The sequence below is a fragment of the Nerophis lumbriciformis genome, linkage group LG27 (assembly GCF_033978685.3).
Source record: "Nerophis lumbriciformis linkage group LG27, RoL_Nlum_v2.1, whole genome shotgun sequence".
NCBI lineage: Eukaryota > Metazoa > Chordata > Actinopteri > Syngnathiformes > Syngnathidae > Nerophis > Nerophis lumbriciformis.
The window spans coordinates 1,532,501-1,558,762 of NC_084574.2; the positions used below are offsets into that span (position 1 = coordinate 1,532,501).

The 26,262-nt window shown below is 39.2% G+C and overlaps 1 protein-coding gene and 6 non-coding genes across 9 annotated transcripts in view; all 7 read left to right on the forward strand.

Moving 5' to 3' along the window:
- Positions 1-5,819, forward strand: part of LOC133570247 (caskin-1) — a 141,775-nt gene extending 135,956 nt beyond the window's left edge. For all 3 annotated transcript variants that reach the window (XM_072916339.1, XM_072916340.1, XM_072916341.1), the window contains one exon: positions 5,172-5,819. In XM_072916339.1, coding sequence (XP_072772440.1) covers positions 5,172-5,256 — 85 coding nt within the window. In that variant the 3' untranslated portion in view covers positions 5,257-5,819. The remainder of the gene's footprint in view (positions 1-5,171) is intronic.
- A 15,002-nt stretch (positions 5,820-20,821) lies between these two features.
- Positions 20,822-20,911, forward strand: LOC133570405 (small nucleolar RNA SNORD60). Its single transcript, XR_009810172.2, has one exon. It is a non-coding gene; the product is annotated as a small nucleolar RNA SNORD60 (small nucleolar RNA).
- A 182-nt stretch (positions 20,912-21,093) lies between these two features.
- On the forward strand, positions 21,094-21,185 carry LOC133570408 (small nucleolar RNA SNORD60). The gene has a single exon (XR_009810175.2). It is a non-coding gene; the product is annotated as a small nucleolar RNA SNORD60 (small nucleolar RNA).
- A 153-nt stretch (positions 21,186-21,338) lies between these two features.
- Positions 21,339-21,428, forward strand: LOC133570403 (small nucleolar RNA SNORD60). The gene has a single exon (XR_009810170.1). It is a non-coding gene; the product is annotated as a small nucleolar RNA SNORD60 (small nucleolar RNA).
- Positions 21,429-22,672: 1,244 nt separating this feature from the next.
- LOC133570407 (small nucleolar RNA SNORD60) lies at positions 22,673-22,764 on the forward strand. Its single transcript, XR_009810174.1, has one exon. It is a non-coding gene; the product is annotated as a small nucleolar RNA SNORD60 (small nucleolar RNA).
- Positions 22,765-22,917: 153 nt separating this feature from the next.
- Positions 22,918-23,009, forward strand: LOC133570406 (small nucleolar RNA SNORD60). Its single transcript, XR_009810173.1, has one exon. It is a non-coding gene; the product is annotated as a small nucleolar RNA SNORD60 (small nucleolar RNA).
- A 155-nt stretch (positions 23,010-23,164) lies between these two features.
- Positions 23,165-23,254, forward strand: LOC133570404 (small nucleolar RNA SNORD60). The gene has a single exon (XR_009810171.2). It is a non-coding gene; the product is annotated as a small nucleolar RNA SNORD60 (small nucleolar RNA).
- Positions 23,255-26,262: the final 3,008 nt, after the last annotated feature.

A 26,262-nucleotide genomic window follows, 5' to 3' on the forward strand; every position in this document is an offset into this window, starting at 1 on the left:
CCAAAATAGCTCTGTGTGTCATGATCCGTTGATTGGATTTACCATGAATTGATTAATGTGGACCCTGACTTAAAACTTATTGGGGTGTTACCATTTAGTGGTCAATTGTACGGAATATGTACTGTACTGTGCAATCTACTAATAAAAGTTTCAATCAATCAATCAATTAAGTGTCCGGGACGCTCACCTGCTCCCGGGTGTCAGGTTCAAACACTGATGACATCTATTAAACAAGACAAGAAGCAAAGAATCATACAGAGACATAATTAAATTTGGACTCAATTTTGAGGAGAGACGCGGCAACTGTACTCTCTGTACCAGTGAGGTGCGGTGAGGTTGATGGCTGGTGAGGCACTGACTTCATCACAGTCAGATTTACAAACATATGAACCCTAAAGAGTATCTTATTCACCATTTGATTGGCAGCAGTTAACGGGTTATGTTTAAAAGCTCATACCAGCATTCTTCCCTGCTTGGCACTCAGCATCAAGGCTTGGAATTGGGGGTTAAATCACCAAAAATGATTCTCAGGCGTGGCACCGCTGCTGCCCACTGCTCCCCTCACCTCCCAGGGGGTGATCAAGGGGATGGGTCAAATGCAGAGGACAAATTTCATTACACCTAGTGTGTGTGTGACAATCATTGCTACTTTAACTTAACTTTAACTTTACACATACAAACTGTAGCACACAAAAAAGCACATTTAATAAAAAAAAACGTTATTATGGTCTTACCTTTACTTATAAATGAAGTCCATGCGCCGCAACTAAAGCCCTCACTTAAACTTTCCACGTGCAAGATTGAATCTATTTAAAAAAGTGTAACCGAGGGTTTATAAATGTCGCCTATACTGTAGGAAACTACAAAATAAAACAAACACGGAGGCTCCAGTTTACACGAGGACCACTTTATTTACCTTCTTTCAAAAACCTCCGCAACGTGACATCACTTCCGCTCTAAGCGCCTTCAAAATAAGAGCTCAAGGCATATACTGTATAACAGCGCATAACAGGAACTTAACATCACAAAGAGGAAAGCCCATGAAAATAGGTTACAAAAGTTATTTAATAAGAAGCCAAAAAGTGCAAAAACAATAATGTTCGTGTTGGAGGAGTTGTGAATTAGGTACACCTGCAGTCTGCAGGTGTACCTAATGTTGTGACCCTGCAGTCATTCACAACTCCTCCAACACCAACATTATTGTTTTTGCACTTTTTGGCTTCTTATGAAATATTTTTTTTAAATAGATTCAATCTTGCACGTGGAAAGTTTAAGTGTGGGCTTTAGTTGATATAACAATTCTACGGCGGGGGTGCAGGAGGCGAGCCTCAGCCAGTGCGTCTTTTGCAGCCGTTTTATGATCGCTCAGCACAAGAAATACGTTGCACACATACAGTTGTTGACAAAATACACTGTACATTATATACCTCAGCTAACTAAACTATGGAAATGTATAATATAGTTTATATAGCAATACAGTCTCACTGCACAGCAGGCCAGCAGTTAGCCGAGTCCGGAATCCATGTTGAGGCACTGAGTGATGTGCCTCAACTGGCTGCTGTTCACCGCACCGTCTCTTCTCAGTATTTGAAAGGCAAATGTGAAAATTCAGCGATTTTAAATAAAAATAATCCAAAACTGGTGAAGTTTAATGGAAAATAACTTTATAGTATAATCACTGGATACTAGAGATGCGCGGTTTGCGGGCACAACCGCGGATCATCCGCGGATCGGGCGGATGAAATTTAAAAAAATTAGATTTTATCCGCGAGTCGGGTCGGGCGGTTGAAATTAAAAAAAATTAGATTTTAAATAGATTCAGGCGGGTGGCAGTTAAACCAATTGGTAAATATATATACATAGTTAAATGTTGTTACCCACATACGAAAAACGAGCAGGCACCTGCAGCATATGCCACAACAGAAGAAAAAAAAGAAAAAGAGATGGACACTTTTACGGAGCGGAGAAGGGACGCCTCGCCGGGGTCCGGGACCGAGGCCCCTTCCCCCGAGAGGGCCCCACCGGGAGCCGTAGCTGAGGCGATCCGCGAGAAGGGCCCGACGCACGTCCAGGGTCACCACCGCGCCCACCGCACCGACACCCCGCCTCGTCCGCCTTCGCCGCGGCCGGCGTCACGCGCAGCAGGTAAGCAGCTTACCTGCCCGCCACCCCCGTGGCCGGGGGCTCGTAACAGGGATCACTCCGCGCGCTCCGCCCGCGCAGCTTACCTGCCCGCCACCCCTGTTGCCGGGGGCGCGTAACAGGGGTCACTCCGCGCGCAGTGCGCTCACGAAAGGGGTGGGGCTCACCCTGGTTGATATAGACAGCAGCTAGGACGGTGGCCATGGAAGTCGGAACCCGCTAAGGAGTGTGTAACAACCCACCTGCCGAATCAACTAGCCCTGAAAATGGATGGCGCTGGAGCGTCTGGCTCATACCTGGCCGTCGCCGGCAGCGAGACGCGCTTGGAGGTGCGCTCAGCGCGGCTCCCATATGATTGCGCACTGGTGTGCGTCTGGGTCGTGACAGCGTGGCACGCGAATGTCTGTGCTGCATTGGATCAGTCTCCTTTCTTTAACAGGCAAAAGCTTTATAACCTCACTAATGCCTTGCATCGTCTATATTAGATATATAACAACGGGCGGATGCGGGCGGATGCGGTTCTGATCAAATGTTAGATCGGGTGGATTGCGGATGGTTGACGACTTTCTGATGCGGTTGCGGATGAAATAATTGCCTATCTGCGCATCTCTACTCTGTACAGTCTTGCACCACACTCTGACGAAAAAAGGTTTACGTCTCCTCCTTTATTTGGACACTCCCTGTTTACACAACAACATCTGCTTCCAAAGGAATGGGGGTTATGTAAACAGCTCTTGTTTTTGGTCACATTGAAAACAAAAGAAGAAGATGCCTCGGGCTTGGGTTAGTCTTGGATTCAGCTTGGGCAGGTCTTCGATGACAATAGATAGCCCCTCCCGTCTCATCCCATCGTACACGATGGAATTTTCCAAGCCTTTGCTTGGTGCAACAAAAACAGCCTCTTGTCTGTTCATTGGGAACTCAGAACGGAAAGTTTTTGGATAATTTAAATACGATTTTTCTGACTCCGGGCGCTAATCAGAGAGCTATTTACTCCGTTCTCTCGCCTCACTCTGTCTGGTCCTTTTGCTTGCCTACATGTTACATTCTTCTTTCCTGCTCCTAGTTCCTGTTTTTGTCTAGCTTCCTTTGGGGCTAAGCCATTCTGGTTTTCCAACCCGTTGGCACCGCTCTGCATATTTTTGTCCATCCATCCATCCATCCATCCATCTTCTTCCGCTTATCCGAGGTCGGGTCGCGGGGGCAGCAGCTTAAGCAGGGAAGCCCAGACTTCCCTCTCCCCAGCCACTTCGTCCAGCTCCTCCCGGGGGATCCCGAGGCGTTCCCAGGCCAGCCGGGAGACATAGTCTTCCCAACGTGTCCTGGGTCTTCCCCGTGGCCTCCTACCGGTCGGACGTGCCCGAAACACCTTCCTAGGGAGGCGTTCGGGTGGCATCCTGACCAGATGCCCGAACCACCTCATCTGGCTCCTCTCGATGTGGAGGAGCAGCGGCTTTACTTTGAGCTCCCCCCGGATGACAGAGCTTCTCACCCTATCTCTAAGGGAGAGCCCCGCCACCCGGCGGAGGAAACTCATTTCGGCCGCTTGTACCCGTGATCTTGTCCTTTCGGTCATGACCCAAAGCTCATGACCATAGGTGAGGATGGGAACGTAGATCGACCGGTAAATCGAGAGCTTTGCCTTCCGGCTCAGCTCCTTCTTCACCACAACGGATCGATACAGCGTCCGCATTACTGAAGACGCCGCACCGATCCGCCTGTCGATCTCACGATCCACTCTTCCCTCACTCGTGAACAAGACTCCGAGGTACTTGAACTCCTCCACTTGGGGCAAGATCTCCTCCCCAACCCGGAGATGGCACTCCACCCTTTTCCGGGAGAGAACCATGGACTCGGACTTGGAGGTGCTGATTCTCATCCCAGTCGCTTCACACTCGGCTGCGAACCGATCCAGCGAGAGCTGAAGATCTTGGCCAGATGAAGCCATCAGGACCACATCATCTGCAAAAAGCAGAGACCTAATCCTGCAGCCACCAAACCAGATCCCCTCAACGCCCTGACTGCGCCTAGAAATTCTGTCCATAAAAGTTATGAACAGAATGGGTGACAAAGGGCAGCCTTGGCGGAGTCCAACCCTCACTGGAAACGTGTCCGACTTACTGCCGGCAATGCGGACCAAGCTCTGACACTGATCATACAGGGAGCGAACTGCCACAATAAGACAGTCCGTTACCCCATACTCTCTGAGCACTCCCCACAGGACTTCCCGAGGGACACGGTCGATTGCCTTCTCCAAGTCCACAAAGCACATGTAGACTGGTTGGGCAAACTCCCATGCACCCTCAAGGACCCTGCCCAGAGTATAGAGCTGGTCCACAGTTCCACGACCAGGACGAAAACCACACTGTTCCTCCTGAATCCGAGGTTCGACTATCCGGCGTAGCCTCCTCTCCAGTACACCTGAATAAACCTTACCGGGAAGGCTGAGGAGTGTGATCCCACGATAGTTAGAACACACCCTCCGGTTCCCCTTCTTAAAGAGAGGAACCACCACCCCGGTCTGCCAATCCAGAGGTACCGCCCCCGATGTCCACGCGATGTTACAGAGTCTTGTCAACCAAGACAGCCCCACAACATCCAGAGCCTTAAGGAACTCCGGGCGGATCTCATCTACCCCTGGGGCCTTGCCACTGAGGAGCTTTTTAACTACCTCAGCAACCTCAGCCCCAGAAATATTTTTGTTTGTCTTGATTCAAAAATAAATCATTCCTATTACCTGCAAGCCGCATCTTGGAAAGACGACCTTCCGGCATCACCATGCCACGCAAACGTAACACTGTGAGTTGACAAACAGGAGACAAAACAAAGAGTTTACTAGCGGACATGAGATAAAAGCAAGGAGTTGACGAGAAGACATGGAGACATACTAGCTGATTTAAACATGACTATGGATTGGAAAAAAAAAATCTAAAACACGCCCGGTCCTCTCTGTAGATGAGTAAGATCAATTCTCCCAATAAAAGGCTTTGTTTTATTGTAAAGTAAAAATGTCTCCTTTCTCCCTCCAGCAAAAAGACGACCGTGTCCATCCTGGACGACATCGGCAGCATGTTTGACGACCTGGCGGACCAGCTGGACGCCATGCTCGACTGACCTCCCAAAGTGGCTTTTTTCCCCCCCGCTCTTTGCCCTTCCCTTGGAGTGTGGAGAAAAAAACGGCTCCAGGGGCCACAAAGTTGTGACGGAGGAGGGTGTGGTCTTGTGCCTGTGATGTTCGGAGGCCCCGCCTCCTGCAGAGAAGCACATAAACACTCTCACCTGCAGGCTGAGGAGGATTTTTTTTCAAGAGGAAAAAACATGAGGACGCATTTTGGATCGCTTGATCTGCCGCTCCTCTTCTTTGGGAGGGTGCTGGTGCATCATAGCCCTCCCAGTGTGTGTGTGTGTGTGTGTGTGTGTGTGTGTGTGTGTGTGTGTGTGTCCTTGCTGTTGTCGTCCTAATGAAGTCAGTGTCCTTCTTCACATTCATACTGTAGTTATTGAAATGAGCGGACTTGTAGACGTGTGTGCCCTCCAACTCCCCGCACATTAATCGGTTCCACACTCACACATGTTATGCAAACACACATAATGGTGTGTCTCTAGGGAGGTTCTTTCAAAAGCTTTTTTTAGACACTAGATTTAGCTGAATTGCGTTTGAATTGTGGCAATACATGTTTTTTGCTGACGATTTCATTGAATACAAATTTGTGTTAAAACGCGATGTTTTAAAATTTGGCGTGTAAAAATTTGATGTGAAACAATTCAGTGTACAAATATTGTAAAAATAATCTATGCAGAAAAATTCTACGTGAAAAAAATCAGTGCAGAAATATTATATGTAAAAAGAAGTTTTGCAGAAAATTTCAGTGTAAAAAAAGTTACTTGTGTAAAAATCCAGTGTAAAAGAAATCAGTGCAGAAAAATCCAGTGTAAAAATTTAAAGTGACTTCAAACTTGACACCTCATTGGCTGGTTCTGAGACACGATCGATTGCTTCAGTCTTAATTTACCAAAAGTAGGTCTTGAGTTTTTAAGTTATGAATATTTCTGCACTGATTTTTTTTTTTACATTTAATTTTTTATATACTAAAAATGTTTACACTGAAGTTTTCTGCACTGAATTGTTATACACTGAAATTTTTTTTTTTTACATCAAATGATGCTAACAATTTCACCGAGTAAATGTGTGTGTGTTAAAATTCATTGAGAAAAAATTTAATGTAAAAAAAAAAATCAGTTTTAAAAATGTCATTGTACAAAAATTCAGTGTGTAAAAATTAAATGTAAAAATAATCTATGCAGAAAAATTCCACGTGAAAAAATTCAGTGCAGAAATATTCTATATAAAAAGAAGCTATGCAGAACATTTCAGTGTAAAAAAGTTACTTGTGTAAAAAATCCAGTGTAAAAATAAAATCAATGCAGAAAAATCCAGTGTAAAAATCTAAAGTGACTTCAAACTTGACACCTCATTGGCTGGTTCTGAGACACGATCGATTGCTTCAGTCTTGAGTTTTGAAGTTACAAATATTTCTGCACTGATTTTTTTTTACCTTGAATTTTTTGCGTTTGAATTTTGTCAATTTATTTATTTATTTTTTTATGACGATTTCATTGAATACAAAATTAGTGCGCAAAATTAGTGTTAAAATGCAGTGTTTTAAAATTTGGCGTGTAAAATTCAGTGTATAAACATTTGATGTAAAAAGAAGCAAGGCAGAAAAAGTCAGTGTAAAAAAAATTTTGTGTGTAAAAATTCAAAGTAAAATTAATCCAGTGTAAAAAGAAAAATTGGAAAAAATTAAATGCAAAAATATAAAGTGGCTTCAAACTTGACACCTTGTTGGCTGGTTCTGAGACAGGATCGATGGCTTCAGTTTAAGTTAACCAAAAGTAGGTCTTGAATTTTGAAGCTTACAAATTTTTCTACGCTGAATGATTTTTTTATAGACAAAAAATATTTTACACTGATTTGTTCTGCACTGATTTTTTGTACACTGAATTTTTTGCGTTTTAATTTTGTTAATCAATTGTATTTTTTTTTTTTTTTTGCTGACGATTTCATGGAATACAGAATTCGTGCACAAAACGTGTGTTAAAATGCTGTGTTTTAAAATTTGGCACGTAAAAATTTGATGTGAAAAGATGCAGAAAAAAATCTGTGTAAAAATTAAAAGTTAAAAAAAATCCAGTGTAGAATAATTCAGTGTAAAAATTTAACGTGGCTTCAAACTTGACACCTTATTGGCTGGTTCTGAGACAGGATTAATTGCTTCAGTCTAAGTTTACCAAAAGTAGGTCTTGAATTTTGAAGTTACGAATATTTCCGCAATGATTTTTTTTTTTTACACTGAATTTTAATGCACTGATTTTTTTTTAAATACTAAAAAAATTGTACGCTAAATTTTTCTGCACTGATTTTTTTATACACTGATTTTTTTTACGCTGAATTTTTTGCGTTTGAATTTTGTCAATTTATTTATTTATTTATTTATGACGATTTCATTGAATACAAAATTTGTGCGCAAAATGTGTGTTAAAATGCAAGTGTTTTAAAATTTGGTGTGTAAATTTGATGTGAAACAATTCAGTGTATAAACATTTGATGTAAAAAGAAGCAAGGCAGAAAAAGTCAGTGTAAAAAAATGTTAGTGTGTAAAAATTCAAAGTAAAATTAATCCAGTGTAAAAAGAAAAATTGGAAGAAATTAAATGCAAAAATATAAAGTGGCTTCAAACTTGACACCTTATTGGCTGGTTCTGAGACAGGATCGATGGCTTCAGTTTAAGTTAACCAAAAGTAGGTCTTGAATTTTAAAGTTACAAATTTTTCTACGCTGAATGTTTTTTTACATTGATTTTTTTTATAGACAAAAAATATTTTACACTGATTTGTTCTGCACTGATTTTTTTGTACACTGAATTTTTTGCGTTTTAATTTTGTTAATCAATTTTATTTTTATTTTTTGCTGACGATTTCATGGAATACAGAAAACGTGTGTTAAAATGCTGTGTTTTAAAATTTGGCCCGTAAAAATTTGATGTGAAAAGATGCAAAAAAAACAGTGTAAAAATTTAAAGTGGCTTCAAACTTGACACCTTATTGGCTGGTTCTGAGACAGGATTGATTGCTTCAGTCTAAGTTTACCAAAAGTAGGTCTTGAATTTTGAAGTTACGAATATTTCCGCAATGATTTTTTTTTTTACACTGAATTTTAATGCACTGATTTTTTTTTAAATACTAAAAAAATTGTACACTAAATTTTTCTGCACTGATTTTTTATACACTGATTTTTTTTACGCTGAATTTTTTGCGTTTGAATTTTGTCAATTTATTTATTTATTTTTTTATGACGATTTCATTGAATACAAAATTAGTGCGCAAAATGTGTGTTAAAATGCAAGTGTTTTAAAATTTGGTGTGTAAATTTGATGTGAAACAATTCAGTGTATAAACATTTGATGTAAAAAGAAGCAAGGCAGAAAAAGTCAGTGTAAAAAAATGTTAGTGTGTAAAAATTCAAAGTAAAATTAATCCAAAGAAAAATTGGAAAAAATTAAATGCAAAAATATAAAGTGGCTTCAAACTTGACACCTTATTGGCTGGTTCTGAGACAGGATCGATGGCTTCAGTTTAAGTTAACCAAAAGTAGGTCTTGAATTTTAAAGTTACAAATTTTTCTACGCTGAATGTTTTTTTTACATTGATTTTTTTATAGACAAAAAATATTTTACACTGATTTGTTCTGCACTGATTTTTTTGTACACTGATTTTTTTGCGTTTTAATTTTGTTAATCAATTGTATTTTTATTTTTTTGCTGACGATTTCATGGAATACAGAATTCGTGCACAAAACGTGTGTTAAAATGCTGTGTTTTAAAATTTGGCCCGTAAAAATTTGATGTGAAAAGATGCAGAAAAAATCTGTGTAAAAATTAAAAGTAAAAAAAAATCCAGTGTAGAATAATTCAGTGTAAAAATTTAAAGTGGCTTCAAACTTGACACATTATTGGCTGGTTCTGAGACACGATTGATTGCTTCAGTCTAAGTTTACCAAAAGTAGGTCTTGAATTTTGAAGTTACGAATATTTCCGCAATGATTTTTTTTTTTACACTGAATTTTAATGCACTGATTTTTTTTTAAATACTAAAAAAATTGTACGCTAAATTTTTCTGCACTGATTTTTTATACACTGATTTTTTTTACACTGAATTTTGGAAACTGAATTTGTTGTATTGTCAGCATAATTTAAATTATGATGACAATTTAATTGAGTAAAATGTGTGTTAAAATTTAGTGTGTAAAAATTACATGTTAAAAAAAAACGTCAGTTTTAAAAATTTCAATGTACAAAAATTCAGTGTATAAAAATGTGATCTATGCAGGAAAAAATATAAGTAAAAAAATGAAATGCAGAAATATTCTATGTAAAAAGAAGCTATGCAGAAAAGTTCAGTGTAAAAAAAAAAAGTTCAGTTAGTAAAAATTCTAAGTAAAAAAATATCAGTGCAGAAAAATCCCCAAAAATGTATTCAGTATAAAATAAAATTCAGTTTACAAAATTCAAATGGAAAAAAAAAAAATCTATAATATAAATTCAGTATAAAAAAATGTAGTTTACAAAATTCAAATAAAAAAAAAAAGGTTACATAAATTCAATATCAAACAAAAATTCAGTTCCATAAATTCAGTGTGAAAAAGAGCTTTGAAAAGAAAGACCCGACTTGAGTTCCATCCATCCTCCCTGTGTCCTGCTGCTGTCAACTGTGTTTTTAAGATAATACCGTATTTTCCGCACCATAAGCCGCCCTGGGTTATAAGCCGCGCCTTCAATGAACGGCATATTTCAAAACTTTGTCCACCTATAAGCCGCCCCGTGTTGTAAGCCGCATCTAACTGCGCTAAAGGAATGTCAAAAAAACAGTCAGATAGGTCAGTCAAACTTTAATAATTTATTAAAACCAGCGTGATGTGGGCGCGCATGGAGTCGTATATCAACATGGACGGAGCTGCGTGAAAAAAGCCACCCGGCCTCTTCGCGTAAACTTAAACTTACCTTAACCACTCGCTCATCTTTTCTTCATCCATCCATCCCTTCGAGTTAGCTTTTATGATGACGCCGGCTGGAAAGGTCTCTTTTGGCAAGGTCTTCCTTTTGAATATCACCATGGGTGGAAGTTTCTGGCCATTAGCATGGCAAGCTAGAACCACAGTGAAGGATGACTTCTCATTCCCTGTGGTGCGAATATTCACCGTACGTGCTCCCGTTGTATCCACAGTGCGGTTCGCAGGAATATCAGTTGCTGTGAAATAGTAATCCGTGTGCGGATGGAGAGATTGCGTCTTTTCATGAACCGGATCCCTGACGCTTAGTAGGAGCCATTTTGTGGTCTTTACAGATGTAAACACACAAAGGAAATGAAACGTACCGGTACGGTAATATCCGCGCGCTTTTTCTTCTTCTACGCGGGCGGGTGGTTGCTTACAGTAGAAGAAGAAGCGCTTCCTGTTCTATGGGGGCGGGTGCTTACCTTGGCGGTTGCTTGCGTAGAAGAAGAAGCGCTTCCTGTTCTACCGGGAAAAAAGATGGCGGCTGTTTACCGTAGTTGCGAGATCGAAACTTTATGAAAATGAATCGTAATATTAATCCATATATAAAGCGCACCGGGTTAAAAGCCGCACTGTCAGCTTTTGAGTAAATTTGTGGTTTTTAGGTGCGGCTAATAGTGCGGAAAATACGGTACTTCAATCATGTGTTTACTCCATCCACTATACTTTATGATATCTGGCTGTTACATCCACTATACTTTATGATACCTGGCTGTTACATCCACTATACTTTATGATATCTGGCTGTTAGAGCGCCTCCTAGTGCTGCTTAGTCCAACTGCCTCTGCCCCATCCATTATTTGTTGACTCTGCATCTCTCTGTGCCTTGCTAGTCTTCTCTCATACTTGACTTTTTCTTTCACCCAACCACCTGTATCCTTCCCAGCAGTAGCTGTGTTGATTCTGTCCTCTGAGAAGCAAGACTTTCAAGGTGTCCCCCTTTTTGCTGACCCACTTTCAGTGTGTTTCCAAATAGTGGCTCAAATTCACCCCATGAAGAGTCCACTTGTATTTTTATGCTATTTGGGGACGGCGGGGGGGGGGAAGAAAAATATATATTTGAAGAGTTGTGTGATGATAAACATGGATGCATTATGTGTCGTGCCATGGTCTAAGGTCTAAGGTCTAAGGTTGTGTTTCTGCATTCCTGTACAGGTGTGACCAGAATAAATGTACGGATTCAATCTGTCAAAATGGGTTTTTATGCATTTCAATGTTTGACAAACAAGCGCTGGCACAAATAAGGATGAGGGTCTTTTTAAAGGTAAAAATGCCGTAGGTACGTTTGATTTAAAGCACGGCGTCTCCCAGGCCCACAACTAGATTTGGGTTTGAAAACAAACTGGTCCTAAAGATACCTCGTTATCAGAATCAGCTTTGATAATCCCCGAGGGGAAATTAAGATTTTTCAGTGCAATCCCATTCAAGGGCAGACAAACATTACAAGGAGACAGAACAGGATAAAACATTACAGGGAGACAGAACAGGATCAAACATTACAGGGAGACAGAACAGGATCAAACATTACAGGGAGACAGAACAGGATCAAACATTACAGGGAGAACGAACAGGATCAAACATCACAAAGAGACAGAACAGGATCAAACATTACAGGGAGACAGAACAGGATCAAACATCACAAGGAGACAGAACAGGATCAAACATTACAGGGAGACAGAAGAGGATCAAACATCACAAGGAGACAGAACAGGATCAAACATTACAAGGAGACAGAACAGGATCAAACATTACAGGGAGACAGAACAGGATCAAACATCACAAGGAGACAGAACAGGATCAAACATCACAAGGAGACAGAACAGGATCAAACATTACAGGGAGACAGAACAGGATCAAACATTACAGGGAGACAGAACAGGATCAAACATTACAGGGAGACAGAACAGGATCAAACATCACAAGGAGACAGAACAGGATCAAACATTACAGGGAGACAGAACAGGATCAAACATTACAGGGAGACAGAAGAGGATCAAACATCACAAGGAGACAGAACAGGATCAAACATTACAGGGAGACAGAACAGGATCAAACATTACAGGGAGACAGAACAGGATCAAACATTACAGGGAGACAGAACAGGATCAAACATTACAGTGAGACAGAACAGGATCAAACATTGCAGGGAGACAGAACAGGATCAAACACATTACAGGGAGACAGAACAGGATCAAACATTACAAGGAGACAGAACAGGATAAAACATCACAAGGAGACAGAACAGGATCAAACATCACAAGGAGACAGAACAGGATCAAACATTACAGGGAGACAGAACAGGATCAAACATTACAGGGAGACAGAACAGGATCAAACATCACAGGGAGACAGAACAGGATCAAACATCACAAGGAGACAGAACAGGATCAAACATTACAGGGAGACAGAACAGGATCAAACATCACAGGGAGACAGAACAGGGTCAAACATTAAAGGGAGACAGAACAGGATCAAACATTACAGGGAGACAGAACAGGATCAACCATTACAGGGAGACAGAACAGGATCAAACATTACAGGGAGAATGAAGAGGATCAAACATCACAAGGAGACAACAGGGTCAAACATTAAAGGGAGACAGAACAGGATCAAACATCACAAGGAGACAGAACAGGATCAAACATTACAGGGAGACAGAACAGGATCAAACATCACAAGGAGACAGAACAGGATCAAACATCACAAGGAGACAGAACAGGATCAAACATCACAAGGAGACAGAACAGGATCAAACATAACAGGGAGACAGAAGAGGATCAAACATCACAGGGAGACAGAACAGGATCAAACATTGCAGGGAGACAGAACAGGATCAAACACATTACAGGGAGACAGAACAGGATCGCTGACAACTTCCGGCGCACCGTACAAAAAAGGTGAGAAACAGGTAAACACTGTGGGGGGGGGGGGGAGAAAAAAAATTCCGTGTAAGCCTGGGCCCCTGGAGAGGGTCCAGACTGAGGCCGAGGAAGAAGAAAAAAACCTCATAGCCATAGCACACAAAATAATGTGTGTAAGAGGGAAACATCAAACATCAAAGGACATTAAAGACATTAAAAGAGCAGAGCTGATGCAACCAGCCATTTCTACAACAATACATCCATTTTCTACCGCTTGTCCCTTTTTGGGGGGGGGGGGTCACGGAGGGTGCTGGAGCCTATCTCAGCTGCATTCGGGCGGAAGGCGGCGTACACCCTGGACAAGTCGCCACCTCATCACAGGGCCAACACAGATAGACAACATTCACACACATTTAGTGTTGCCACAGCTACAAAGGGATAAATAATAAAAACAACATATACACTGTGGTGGCCTCTGCAGTGTTACTGCGCAATGGTAACATATTTATTATTATAATACTAACATATTTATTATTATAGGATTCACACTCCATCAGTGTGTGAATGTGTGTGTGAATGGGTAAATGTGGAAGTAGTGTCAAAGCGCTTTGAGTACCTTGAAGGTAGAAAAGCGCTATACAAGTACAACCCATTAAATAAATAATAATAAAAACATATACACTGTGATGGCCTCTGCAGTGTTCCATGCAGTGTTACTGCACAATGGTAACATATTTATTATTATAACACTAACATATTTATTATTATAGGATAGGTTATTAAATAAATAATAATAAAAACATATACACTGTGGTGGCCTCTGCAGTGTTCCACGCAGTGTTACTGTGCAATGGTAACATATTTATTATTATAGGATAGGTTATTCCATACTTGCCAACCTTGAGACCTCCGATTTCGGGAGGTGGGTGGTGGGGGCGTGGTCGGGGGTGGGGCAGGGCGTGGTTGGGGGCGTGGTTAAGAGGGGAGGAGTATATTGACAACTAGAATTCACCAAGTCAAGTATTTCATATATATATATATATATATATATATATATATATATATATATATATATATATATATATATATATATATATATGTATACATACATATATATATATATATATATACATACATATATATATATATATATATATATATATATATATATATATATATATATCCTGAAAATATGCAAACAAAACTGTGTTTAGATAATTGATACTTCAAACTTGCATAAATAAATATTAAGGAATATAACATAACTTGGCTTCTGAGAGCTTCAAAATGTAATGAATAAAATGCTAAAGTTGTTGATAAACAAGCAATTATTTTAATAATTAAATATGGTCATTTTAAATGAATTATTATGATGATTTAAAATTAAATTTCAAATATGTTTATTTTAATGTATAATTCTATGGCTGGATGTAATAAGGAGTCAGAAAAAATACAAATAAAAATACAATTAGTTTTGATGTTTTTAGCAAAATATAGTAAAAATGTATTTATTTTTTTTATTTTTTTATTAATAAATATATTTATTTTTAGGTAAGATAAACATAATAATACAATTTATCTCTAGTCTGGATGATTTATTTCTTGTCACCCTGTTGTCCTCCCATCGTGAAAAAAGGCTGTCCTCACTCAGGTCCGCATGGAGCTGGAGGGGGCGTGGCCTCCAGCCTCGGCTGAAAATCGGGAGATTTTCGGGAGAATATTTGTCCCGTGAGGTTTTCGGGAGAGGCGCTGAATTTCGGGAGTCTCCCGGAAAATTCGGGAGGGTTGGCAAGTATGGGTTATTCCTAATTTTTTTCCCTGGCTTAAATATTGTTATATACTACAACTCCCATGATGCTCTAGCTCCCACGTGATTGGCCCTCTTGATCCGGCACGTTGTTGCCATGACAGCAAAAATAACGACCGTTTTAAATGTAGAATATATATTATTACATATTGAGATACTGTTATACATGCGTAGTATTATATAGTCAATATATTATATATTTTTTCATTATTACTTAATTTTGTGGTTCGCGAGCCTAACGGAAGTTGAGGGGCGGGATTTCCGGTTTGGGTCGGGCGGAAGCTAAATAAAATCTCGGCTCTGCACCTCCCATGTCCTTTCTTTACTTCGGCTGCTGGGGACCGCGCACACTAAAGGCCACTTGTTAGTCAGTCTGTCTCTCTCTGTAACGTAATGGCAGGAAATGGCGTCCAAATATCCTCCATTTGTTTCCCAGCTAAAGGTTTCTTTGAAAAGAAGAAAGGCGAGGTGAGTGCACGCGACCACGTGGCGTCTCAGCAGTAGCAAGTGTTCGAAAGACGTAACAAAATCGCCTTAAATGGTCTTTTAACAGCGTTCAACGTGGGTTTTATGTGACTTGTCATTGTTTTGCACACTTAATTCTCGAATGGGTGACTTAAGTTGAGATATTAAGGGCGAATTCTTGTGAGACGCTCAAGCTAACAGTTAGCTAGCATGTTTGTTATTTTTTAAATGACGCTAACCGGAAGCTAATCTTTAGTGATGGGTTGATGAGGCGTCATGAAGCGTTTCGACACATTGCAAAACTGTATTGATACTGTGTCGATACTGTGTCACTAAATACTGACATCTGCTGGACATTAAAAATCCCTACAGGCAACCTATGGACCGACTCAACTGACACTGATTTGATGCCCTAGTACAGGGGTCACCAACCTTTTTGAAACCAAAAACTACTTCTTGGGTACTGATTAATGCGAAGGGCTACCAGTTTGATACACACTTAAATAAATAAATATATTGTCATTTGTAAGTTACACGTAAGTGTGATTTAAACAAGAATAGCTAAATAAATACATTTATATATATAAAAAAATGGGTATTTCTGTCTGTCATTCCGTCGTACATTTTTTTTTTCCTTTTACGGAAGGTTTTTTGTAGAGAATAAATGATGAAAAAAACACTTAATTGAACGGTTTAAAAGAGGAGAAAACATGAAAAAAATTAAAATAACATTTTGAAACATAGTTTATCTTCAATTTCGACTTTTTAAAATTCAAAATTCAACCGACAAAAAGAAGAGTGAAACTAGCTAATTTGAATTATTTTGAAAAAATTAAAAAAATCATTTATGGAAAATCATTAGTAATTTTTCCTGATTAAGATACATTTTAGAATTTTGATGTCTGCACTTTGTTAGAATATTTAACAAATTGGACCAAGCTATATTTCTAACAAAGACAAATCAGTATTTCTTCTAGATTTTACAGAACAAAAATTTTAAAAGAAATTCAAAATACTTTGAAATAAGATTTAAATTTGATTCTACAGATTTTCTAGATTTGCCAGAATAATTTTTTTGAATTTCAATCATAGTAAGTTTGAAGAAATATTTCACAAATATTCTTTGTCGAAAAACCAGAAGCTAAAATATTTATTATTCTTTACAATAAATAAAAAACATTTTTACTTGAACATTGATTTAAATTGTCAGGAAAGAAGAGGAATAAATTTAAAAGGTAAAAAGGTATATTTGTTTAAAAATCCTAAAATCTTTTTTAAGGTTGTATTTTTTTCTCTAAAATTGTATTTCTAAAAGTAATAAGAAGCAAAGTAGAAAATAAATGAATTTATTTAAACAAGTGAAGACCCATCCATCCATCCATTTTCTACCGCTTATTCCAAGTGAAGACCAAGTCTTTAAAATATTTTCTTGGATTTTCAAATTCTATTTGAGTTTTGTCTCTTTTAGAATTAAAAATGTCGAGCAAAGCGAGACCAGCTTGCTAGTAAATAAATACAATTTAAAAAATAGAGGCAGCTCACTGGTAAGTGCTGCTCTTTGAGCTATTTTTAGAACGGGCGACTCATCTGGTCCTTACGGGCTACCTGGTGACCGCGGGCACCGCGTTGGTGACCCCTGCCCTAGTATATACAATAATATAAACCAAGTCATTGTATTTCATTTAGGATTATTTCATATCTTCATTTGAATAAAAATATATTTTTATCTTTTTTAGATACAGTCAATAAATAATGTGAACATGTATCATAACATGGAAATCTAAGAGAACGTGTTGTGGATGATTGTGGACTGGGAATTTTTTTATTTTAATTTTTTTACACATTTTTATTAAAAAAAAAAAAGTTTTTCCGACGTATTACATTTTAGACGATTTTTCTTGTTTCTCTGGCTGTAGAAAAGAGCCGCTCACAGGGCACAGAGGAGGCGTCAGTGCGACACAGTTGGCGTATCGGTCACGTGACCAAAACAGCTCATGATCGGTCACGTGACTTTCTAAAAGCGGTACGCGCACCGACACAGGGTTTCGCTCTATGAGCTCGACGCATGCGCCGATGCATCGGTGTTGCCGGACCCATCACTACTAATCTTTTTTTTAAAGTAGTTCCAAAGTGGAGGCTAACAAACAGGGTGACACAAAAAAAAAGCGTTCATCACCTAAACTCGAATAACTTTTGAAATCATTATTTTTCAGATTTACCAAGAAGAATTAATGTTGTAAAAGGTTAGAAAATGTCAACGTCGAGATGCCATGGACTACTGAACAAAAGACATTTATAGTTTAGGCCTATTTTCGGCTGAATTCTATCCACGCGGCTCAATTGCAATTAAAAAAACGGTTTGTCGTGAATTTTCTGCCCAGGCTTGTGATTTTTCCGTCTAAAGTCGGAATTCCGTCTTTTTTAATCTCGGGGGGGGGGGATTATCACCCGTTTTTTCCGACCCTAAATCAAGATTCGAGACGTAGTTTGTTACGCCGAAGTTGATTGGTCACAAGGAATATATCGACCAATCAACTATGGCGTAATATAAACTACGTCTCGAATCTTGATTTATAATAACCATTATGAATGATGACGTTAACGTCATCATTCATAACAGATGTCCTGATTGGTCACAAGGAACATATCGACCAATCAGGACATCTGTTATGAAATACGAAGAGGGGTCGTCAGGGACCTCCAGTGGTTCCAGCAGGATGGTGCCACCCCCCACACCTCAAACGAATCATTGGCATGGCTACAGCATTGTTTCCCCAGCCGACTGATCAGCCGCAGGTGTGACCCGGAGTGGTCGCCGCATTCACCGGACTTGAACGCCCCGGATTTTTATCTGTGGGGATACCTTAAGGACAGGGTGTATGGCAACAACCCCCAGACTATCCCTGATCTGAAGGCAGCAATAAGAGCGATCCCAATGGAAGAATGTGGGAGGGTCATCGAGAACTTTGCCCGCCGGATCCAAATGTGCTTTGAGCACATTTTTTTAGCGCCAGTTAAACAGAGTTTTTGTGGTACAGACTTGAAACTTTAGAGATGTCTGCTACATAGACTTAACCTAATGTAAATAGCAGTTTTTTTCATAGTTTGGCCGGGATTGCGATTTATACTCTGGAGCGATTTATGTGTGAAATTATTAACACATTACCGTAAAATATCAAAAGATTTATCTCATTCACATAAGAGACTAGACGTATATGTGGAGTTGGCAGAGTTGTTTAGAAGCGACACCGAGGAAGAAGATTTCATGGGATTTAGCGATTAGGAGTGACAGATTGTTTGGTAAACGTATAGCATGTTCTATATGTTATAGTTATTTGAATGACTCTTACCATAATATGTTACGTTAACATACCAGTTGGTTATTTATGCCTCATATAACGTACACTTATTCAGCCTGTTGTTCACTATTCTTTATTTTAAATTGCCTTTCAAATGTCTATTCTTGGTGTTGGCTTTTATCAAATACATTTCCCCCAAAAATGCGACTTATACTCTAGTGCGACTTATGTTTTTTTTCCTTCTTTATCGTGCATTTTCGGTCGGTGCAACTTATACTCCGGAGCGACTTATGATCCGAAAAATACGGTAAATAAAATTTTGGAAGTTATTCGATTTTTATTGATGAACGTTTTTTTTGTCACCCTTTTTATATAAAAAAAAGTTTTTCTTTGCAGCAGTTGACATAAATGATTTGTTTTTTATAAAATAAAGGTCTTTATTACCTGACTGTTAATACTGCAATGGCCAAACCTACAAATATAAATGTAACTATTAAATTATGTTGGACTTTTCTCATGAACACTGAACCTGTTGTTCGCAACATCCGAGCAGCTAGGCGTGGTTTTACAAAACGGTGTATAACACCATGTTAGCTCTGATTGTTCTAATCAAGTTATGAGTCAAACAGTGGCGTGGGGCGAGTAAACCAGTGGTTGTACCTCATTAACAAAAACCTCTCAAACCTCTTGTCAGAGTCTATTCCTCGTTCAGTGCGACTTTCAGGTTTATATCATATACCAGGGGTGCTCACACTTTTTCTGCAGGCGAGCTACTTTTCAATTGATCAAGTCGTGGGGATCTACCTCATTCATATATATCATTTATATTTACGTATTTATGAAATATGTTTTTGTTAATAAGTTAAAGGTGTTTAATGATAATGCAAGCATGTTTAACACATATAGTTAATATTGTTAATAAATTAAAGGTGTTTAATGATAATGCAATCATGTTTAACACATATAGTTAATATTGTTAACAAGTTAAAGGTGTTTAATGATAATACAAGCATGTTTAACACATATAGTTAATATTGTTCATAAGTTAAAGGTGTTTAAAGATAATACAAGCATGTTTAACACATAGTTAATATTGTTAACAAGTTAAGGTGTTTAAAGATAATACAGGCATGTTTAACACATATAGATTCCTTTCTTTCATGAAGACAAGAATATAAGTTGGTGTATTACCTGATTCTGATGACTTGCATTGATAGGAATCAGACAGTGGTGCTAAAAACGTCTGCATTTTCGAATGGAGGAGAAAAAAGTCCTCCTTTCTGTCCAATACCACATGAAAGTGGTTGGTTTTTGGCATCTTATTTGTCCAGCTTCTATACTCCTTTGTATACACTTTACAATAAATACATTGTCGGCAAACTCCGTAGCTTGCTAGCTTGTGCACGCCAGCTTTGAGACTCTTATTTTGTTAGCGCAACTGTGCAGTCGGTCTTTGGAGTTTTGACAACAGGTACGGCGCCAGAGTCTGTTGAAATAAAGTGTTTCTCGCCTTCCAGTCGGTAATTTTAATGAGCTGGCAGCAGCCAGCGTCCTCTCAGAAGACCCTCGGGTGCCGTGAATGTCAATCAAGTGACGTCATAGTGAAGATTTATGATCGCTCATTTTTAGGACTATTTTTTTAATGCCTGGCTGGTGATCGACTGACACACCCTCCGAGATCGACCGGTAGCTCGCGATCGACGTAATGAGCACCCCTTGTCATATACTGTATATAATGTCAATGTTACATGTTATATTTTATTTTTGCTTCTACGGTACATTTTTAGTGTACTTTATACCTACCTGCTTTATACTTTCCATCCTTTGTAACTGAGCTACTGTGGAACAATTTCCCTTGTGGATCATTAGTCTGTTTTGATATGTGGCTGTTCCCATTACATAACAAGCCGACGTTAGCATGCTAACTTTGTTTTAGCTTCAATCTGCCGTGTGCCACAGCACAGATGGCGGGCCCATCAAAATTTCCGCTGGGAGGTTTTTGACGCTAATCTGAAGCCAACTCATCTTTTTACTGTTTTCCCCACAGTGGAGGCTGATGTAAATGAAGAAAGCACCATTATGAAGAACTTCAAGGTAAGGCCAGCCATTGTAGCATAATCAACGGTTTCATTTCAGCCGGTGATGACAAATCCAAACAACTTTTCTGACACCTACTATGACAGCTGAACTACAGCTTGTGATTCTAAATGTAACGCTGAGGCTTCATTATTTAGTGTCATAATGTGATGACATTTGTTTGTATTTGACAATTTTTCCCCTTTTTTGACTTGTATAGATTGCATCTTGCACAACAAAGTCCCATACAAAGAATGTTCCAGCTTGATAAATGGACGACTGGATTGGCGAGCTGGTGAGTTGTTGATAAAAAGTGTTGTGTAGAGTCTGAGCCAATGATGACAAATCAAAACAACTTTTCTGACACCTACTATGACAGCTGGACTACAGCTTGTGATTCCATTTTGATCATACTGAGGCTTTGTGATGGTATTAAATGTATACTGCATTTGTTTCCAGTCTTACATGTTGGCCTATTTTGTACTCAGATTGCACAACGCAGGGAAGTTCCCATGAGGATGAGTTGGTGACATGAGAGCTGGTGAGTTGTTGTCATACACATTTAATGAAAACGAAGCCAATGATGACATTTATACAATACTTTTCTGACACCTACTATGACAGCTGGACTACAGCTTGTGATTCTAATTTTAACTCTGAGGCTTCATTACTGCATACCTGCCAACTACTCCGGTTTTCCCGTAATTAGTACGGTTTTCATCAACCTATTCCGGGTTACGGTTGCAGTGATAAAAAATAAGTTTTTTCATTAATTAAATTTTTATTTTATTTTTTTAAGTTTTATTCACGAAATCGCGTAACAACAATGACAATCGACACTGCTTCCCGTAACTTCCTATCGAGCCATTCCGAATGCCATGCGCGAGGCTATTTATAGCACCGCTGCCAAGCACGAGGCACCAGTTGCCATTGTTTCCAAACGAGCGAACGATCATGGAATCAGCCGGAGAAAAATCGCAAACGAATCTTAAACCGAAAAGAAAACTGCAGTCATTCCGTGAAAAATATTCAAAAGCCTATCCGGGAATAATTATCCGTTCCAAAAAGGGTGAAAACTACGCGAATTGCACCTTGTGCAGACAAGATTTTTCGATCGGACACGGAGGAATTAGCCATGTAAATTGAAAGGCTTACAAAAAAACTACATTTGAATTGTAATTCCATGCTATTGACAGGACTATTAATTTTAATGAAGTTAGCTTACCATGTTTATAGTATGATAATTGTGATAGAAATGTGAATTTTAGGCACAGAATATTTTTTACAATTGAACAAGGCAGTAGATTATACAAGCTTGGACAGAAAGTTAATAATGACACCAATTTTTTTTTTTAATGGAATTGTTTAGTACTGTTTTACCATTTGTTTACTGTAAAAAGTGTTTATACTTTCAATTAACAAATTGAAGTCTTGTGAAAGGTTGACAGGATAACTGGCATTAACTGTCAAAATAATTTCAAACTATTGAAGTTAGCTTACAGAATAAACATGTCAATCAACCCATATGATTTTTGCTGTAATATTTTTGTTTTGAAAAGTCACTGTGACTGATAGAAAAGTGATGGTTTTAGCAACATTTTAACCTGTCTGAATGCTAATAATCATTTTGCGTCGGTTCGCCCCCCTGAACCCCCCACCAGGACTTTGTCCTGGACCTACCGGGGCCTGCGGCCCCTGGACCCTGGCTACTAGGTTTTTCTGATTTCAAAAGTTGGCAGGTATGTTACTGTTTAGTGTGAAAAACTGTGCCAATTTTTCCCCTTTTTTGACTTGTATAGATTGCATCTTGCACAACAAAGTCCCATACAAAGAATGTTCCAACTTGATAAATGGACGACTGGATTGGCGAGCTGGTGAGTTGTTGATAAAAAGTGTTGTGTAGAGTCTGAGCCAATGATGACAAATCAAAACAACTTTTCTGACACCTACTATGACAGCTGGACTACAGCTTTTGATTCCATTTTGATCATACTGAGGCTTAGTGATGATATTAAATGTATACTGCATTTGTTTCCAGTCTTACATGTTGGCCTATTTTGTACTCAGATTGCACAACGCAGGGAAGTTCCCATGAGGATGAGTTGGTGACATGAGAGCTGGTGAGTTGTTGTCATACACATTTAATGAAAATGAAGCCAATGATGACATTTATAAAATACTTTTCTGACACCTACTATGACAGCTGGACTACAGCTTGTGATTCCATTTTGATCATACTGAGGCTTTGTGATGGTATTAAATGTATACTGCATTTATATTTCCAGTCTTACATGTTGGCCTATTTTGTACTCAGATTGCACAACACAGGGAAGTTCCCATGAGGACGAGTTGGTGACATGAGAGCTGGTGAGTTGTTGTCATACACATTTAATGAAAATGAAGCCAATGATGACATTTATACAATACTTTTCTGACACCTACTATGACAGCTGGACTACAGTTTATGATTCTTACTTTAATCCTGAGGCTTTTTTTTTTTTACTGTTGTGTGTGAAAATATGCAATGGATTGCTTTGTAAATGTTTGCTATAATGTTTACAGACTGAATGCTGCATTTAGGATGGGATTCGTCCACCTGCTGGTCAAAATGGGACCTAGTTGGTGAGTTGATGCTTCCAATTCTGACAGCTGAACTACAGCTAGAGGGGATTGCGCCTATATAAATGATATAACGTAGTAGAGCTATTCTTTTGGTACCTCCATGAATCTATTCTCCAAATATATATTTGGTATGTAAATGATAAACCCTTTTCAAAACAAGTTACAAAAGCTCTTCTTAGCTGCTGGTCTACTAAGACTTGTATGTGCAGTGATGTCCTCATAAAAATGTATTTCAATATTGATCTATTTTAAAAAAAAAATCACATTTTAGTCATTGTCATAAAAGAAAATAAAGAAACTTCAACCCAATTGTAGCTTTACAATACTAAGGATTAGGGGTGTAACGGTACACAATGTCGGTTCGGTACGTACCTCGGTTTAGAGGTCTCGGTTCATTTTCGGTACAGTAAGAAAACAACAAAATATACATTTTTTGGTTATTTACCAAATTTGCAAAATCTTCCACCAAAAATATTTTTTAGTGTACCGTATTTTCCGCACTATTAGCCGCACCTAAAAACCACAAATTTACTCAAAAGCTGACAGTGCGGCTTATAACCCGGTGCGCTTTATATATGGATTAATATTAAGATTCATTTACATAAAGTTTAGGTCTCGCAACTACGGTAAACAGCCGCCATCTTTTTTCCCCGTAGAAGCGGAAGCGCTTCTTCTTCTACGGCAAGCAACCGCCAAGGTAAGCACCCGCCCCCATAGAAGAGGAAGCGCTTCTTCTTCTACTGTAAGCAACCACCCGCCCCCGTAGAAGAAGAAGAAGAAGAAGAAGCGCGCGGATATTACGTTTCATTTCCTTTGTGTGTTTACATCTGTAAAGACCACAAAATGGCTCCTACTAAGCGACAGGTTTCCGGTTCATGAAAAGACGCAATCTCTCCATCCGCACATGGACTACTATTTCACAGCAACTGCCTAAAGACTTTCAAGAAAAGCTGGCTACTTTCCGTGCATATTGTAAAAACAAGATAGCTGAAAAAAAGATCCGGCCAGAGAACATTATCAACATGGACGAGGTTCCACTGACTTTTGATATTCCTGTGAACCGCACTGTGGATACAACGGGAGCACGTACGGTGAATATTCGCACCACAGGGAATGAGAAGTCATCCTTCACTGTGGTTCTAGCTTGCCATGCTAATGGCCAGAAACTTCCACACATGGTGATATTCAAAAGGAAGACCTTGCCAAAAGAGACCTTTCCAGCCGGCGTCATCATAAAAGCTAACTCGAAGGGATGGATGGATGAAGAAAAGATGAGCGAGTGGTTAAGGGAAGTTTACGCGAAGAGGCCGGGTGGCTTTTTTCACGCAGCTCCGTCCATGTTGATATACGACTCCATGCGCGCCCACATCACGCTGGTTTTTAATATATTATTGAAGTTTGACTGACCTATCTGACTGTTTTTTTGACATTCCCTTTAGCGCAGTTAGATGCGGCTTATAACACGGGGCGGCTTATAGGTGGACAAAGTTTTGAAATATGCCGTTCGTTGAAGGCGCGGCTTATAACCCAGGGCGCCTTATGGTGCGGAAAATACGGTAATATTTGATGTGAAGTAATGGGAACCTTGGATAGGTCAATAATTCATAATAACATTGATTTTGATTCAATATTATGTTTTGAGCAATGACAGTTTGAAAGAAAAAAAACAGCTTTGTTTTATTAGTCAACATTGCAACTTTTTCTAAATGACATTTAACCTTTAAGCTTTTTTATTTCACTTTTGTTATGTTTTTGTTTATTTTAATAGTATTTTTAGAATGTGCCGTGGGCCTTTTAAAAACATTAGCTGTGGGCCGCAAATGGCCTTCGGGGCACACTTTTGACACCTCTGCTATAGATAATAAAAAATAAAATGTGATAAATCTATGGATAAAAAGCAGAGCCTGGCGACGCATGCGCGTTTATCATTACTCTCTCTCTCTCTCTCTGTCTCTGCCCCTCCCTCACCAATGCTGCTGTTTTGTTTTTAACCCTGAATGTACATTGAAAATACACGCAACCCTAACTCAAAATGAGTTAGGGTTTTTTTGAGGCATTTAAGAAACTCTGCCCTGACAGCTCCGCAAAGGAGGACATGTCCGGTGAAAAGAGGACGTATGGTCAGTCTATCCTAGCCCGTTAGCCGCTTGTTTAAGTCGGGGTCCACGTAAATCAATTCATGGTACAAATATATACTATCATCAAAATACAGTCATCACACAAGGTAATCATCAGAGTATATACATTGAATTATTTACATTTACAATCCAGGGGGTGGGATGAGGAGGGTTTAGTTGATATCAACACTTCAGTCAACAATTGCATCATCAGAGAAATGGACATTGAAACAGTGTAGGTGTGACATGGTAGGATATGTACAGCAAGTAGTGGACATAGTGAGTTCAGAAAGCATAAGAACAAGTATATACAGTTGGTTTTTTACAATCTGGGGATGTGGAAGGGAGGGTGTTAGTCAAGGGTTGAAGTTGCCTGGAGGTGTTCTTTTATTGCGGTTTTGAAGGAGGATAGAGATGCCCTTTCTTTTACACCGGTTGGGAGTGCATTCCATATTGATGTGGCATAGAAGGAGAATGACTTAAGACCTTTGTTAGATGGGAATCTGGGTTTAACGTGGTTAGTGGAGCTCCCCCTGGTGTTGTGGTTATGGCGGTCATTTACGTTAAGGAAGTTGTTTGACATGTACTTCGGTATCAGGGAGGTGTAGCGGATTTTATAGACCAGGCTCAGTGCAAGTTGTTTGACTCTGTCCTCCACCCTGAGCCAGCCCACTTTGGAGAAGTGGGGGTGGAGGTCTAGAAGTAATCTGACTAGCTTGTTCTGGGATGTTTGGAGTTTAGATTTGAGGGTTTTGGGGGT